At 39.4% G+C, this 2,500-nt stretch overlaps 1 protein-coding gene across 1 annotated transcript in view; it reads left to right on the top strand.

Moving 5' to 3' along the window:
- The window catches only part of agr1 (anterior gradient 1), a 6,345-nt gene that overhangs the window by 876 nt on the left and 2,969 nt on the right, over nt 1-2,500 (top strand). The window contains exons 2-4 of the mRNA XM_017469070.3: nt 115-213; nt 1,864-1,927; nt 2,043-2,095. Of these exons, the coding sequence (XP_017324559.1) occupies nt 120-213; nt 1,864-1,927; nt 2,043-2,095 (211 nt within the window). The 5' untranslated portion in view covers nt 115-119. The remainder of the gene's footprint in view (nt 1-114; nt 214-1,863; nt 1,928-2,042; nt 2,096-2,500) is intronic.

Below are 2,500 nucleotides of genomic sequence, written 5' to 3'. Positions count from 1 at the left end.
AGAGTGCTTGATTGTGAAAACAACATGGACCAAAGACAAAAGAATACCCGTTACTAATCATACCGGTATGTGTATAGGGCGTATTGTTAGTCAGTCTTTTTGTTCTGTACACAGTAACCATGGCCCGCTGGTCCCTGTGTGTGTTTCTGCTGCTGTTGTCCTGTGATGTGGCCTTGATGAAGAAAAAGAAAAAAGTCCAGACTCTCTCAAGAGGTAAGATCATTCAATCTCCGAAATATAATCCTAAATTAGGTATGTATTTTAAACCAGTATGTATTGTAAATATAACAATTCTTTCCATACGTAAGTCCAGATATACAATGAGCATGGCTGAATGGTGATGACAGTTACCTTTTAATTCTTAACCATTAACGATTACTTGGTAGTAATCACCACTCGTGATTAACATCACAGACTCGGGACAGAGGAGACGTGCTTCGAACGTGAAACAGAGAATAAATGAACCGAACAAAAACAAATCTATGAAACTTTACAGAGGTGACATGGCGGATATTCTTCAATAAGGCGTAGCCATGAATTAATATATTGAGACTACAAATTAATATTGAGGTGAGATTAAGTACCTCATCGCCATGAATGATGAATTATGCCAAACTCGTGATCACAAGCTGTGTAACTTGGGCTCATGACTTTATCTGCTGGGGATTATCATACTTAAATGAATGTGGCCACTGGATAATTATTTGGTGGGAACGAGTGAAAAAGTCTGTCACTTTGAGGATTTTCCAGTGCAAAAGTTTCTACTGTACACTCTTAGGACAAAGTAAAAAGGACAAAAATTCAATCTGTAGCAATCTGACAATGGGTGAATTCCACCAGTGTTTTTTTTTTTTTTTTTTTTTTTTTAATCACAAGCAATAAAACCGACCCTGTAGTGTATAAGATAATACAGAAAAATGAAAATCATATCAGTTAGCATGGGGGCATGGAGGCTTAGTGGTTAGTACGTTTGCCTCACACCTTCGGGGTTGGGGGTTCGATTCCAGCCTCAGATCTGTGTGTGGAGTTTGCATGCTCTCCGATTTCCTCTGTGTACTCCAGTTTCCTCCCCCAGGCTGAAGAAATGCGTTGTAGGCATTGATTGGCATTTCCAAATTGTCTGTAGTGCGTGATTGTGCCGTGCGATGGGTTGGCACCCCGTCCAGGGTGTCCCCTGCCTCACGCCCTGCGTGCCCTGGGATAGACTCCAGGCGACCCTGAGACACTGTTTTCATTGCGCTACAGAAAATGGATGGATGGATGGATATCAGTTTGCATTTCTTTCACTGAATGTGATATAAATATTGTTGTATGCCCAATTTTTGCCATTATAATTGCATTTCTGAGTTGTAATAATTTCTCCATCTGGGGATTAATAAAGTATTATCTCATCTCATCTCTTATCTTAATATTCAGACCCAGTAGCCAACTCCTGGACATTCTTCAAAAGATTTCTTATTTCTATTTCCTTTTGACGTGTCCTACTTATGTCAAGTGTCACAGACTGCATGCTGGAGAGAGGTGGTTGTGTTGAAAGCCTTGATTTTTTTTTTTTTTTTTTTGTACAAAATTGTACTTTCTACACGAGTGTCCAGATTCCTCCAGGGGGGAAAAAATTCTATTCAATTCAAATTTATGCCACACTTAAGGTTTTCATTTAACTACCCCCTTAAGTGGTATTTTAGATCAATTGTAAAACAGGAACGTAAAATTTTTGCACTTGAATTTACCACTCCAAACACTCCATGTCTTGATCATGGCATGATGATCCTGGCTGATCTCGTTTGGACAAAGAGTAGGTCTGGTATAGTTTATTCCTATCATTGTTTCACGTCATTCATGTGGACTTCTTCCTTGTTTAAGGCTGGGGTGATGACATCACCTGGGTGCAGACATATGAGGAAGGGCTGACGAAAATGAAGGAGAGGTATGATGTAACAGTTCTGCATAGCTAAATATGAAATCAAACGCTGATTTGCTTATGTTTCCAGCTTACGTAGTGCTACTAACGAGTGTGTGTGCTTTTCATTGTATCTCTATAGTAACAAGCCACTGATGGTAATTCATCACTCAGAGGAGTGCCAATATAGTCAAGGTTTGTATCTTTGATATAGCATTCATCAGCATAATATACTACATATACATATGGGTGACAATTTAAAGGAAAAACCAACATATCCAACATATAGGGTCTTAGGTGCTGAGCCACCACCAGCTGCTAAAACAGTTTCTCTGGAATTATACTAGAGAGATGGAGAACGGTTCTTCCAAAAGATATTCCCTCACTTGGTGTTGTGATGATGGTAGAGTAGAGCGTCGTCTAACACTTCACTCCAAAATCTGTCATAGGTGTTTAGATGTGGTGTCTGAAGGACATAGCATATGATTTACATGTTTTTCATTCTTATTAAGCCATTCAGTGAACCCTCATGCCATCTACATGGGGGCAGGATCATCCTGGAAGAGACCATTCCCATCAAGATAGAAATATCTCTACAAT

The sequence above is a fragment of the Ictalurus punctatus genome, chromosome 6 (assembly GCF_001660625.3).
Source record: "Ictalurus punctatus breed USDA103 chromosome 6, Coco_2.0, whole genome shotgun sequence".
NCBI lineage: Eukaryota > Metazoa > Chordata > Actinopteri > Siluriformes > Ictaluridae > Ictalurus > Ictalurus punctatus.
Note: the sequence above shows the minus strand (reverse complement) of the source record. Positions and strands in the feature narration are given on the sequence as shown.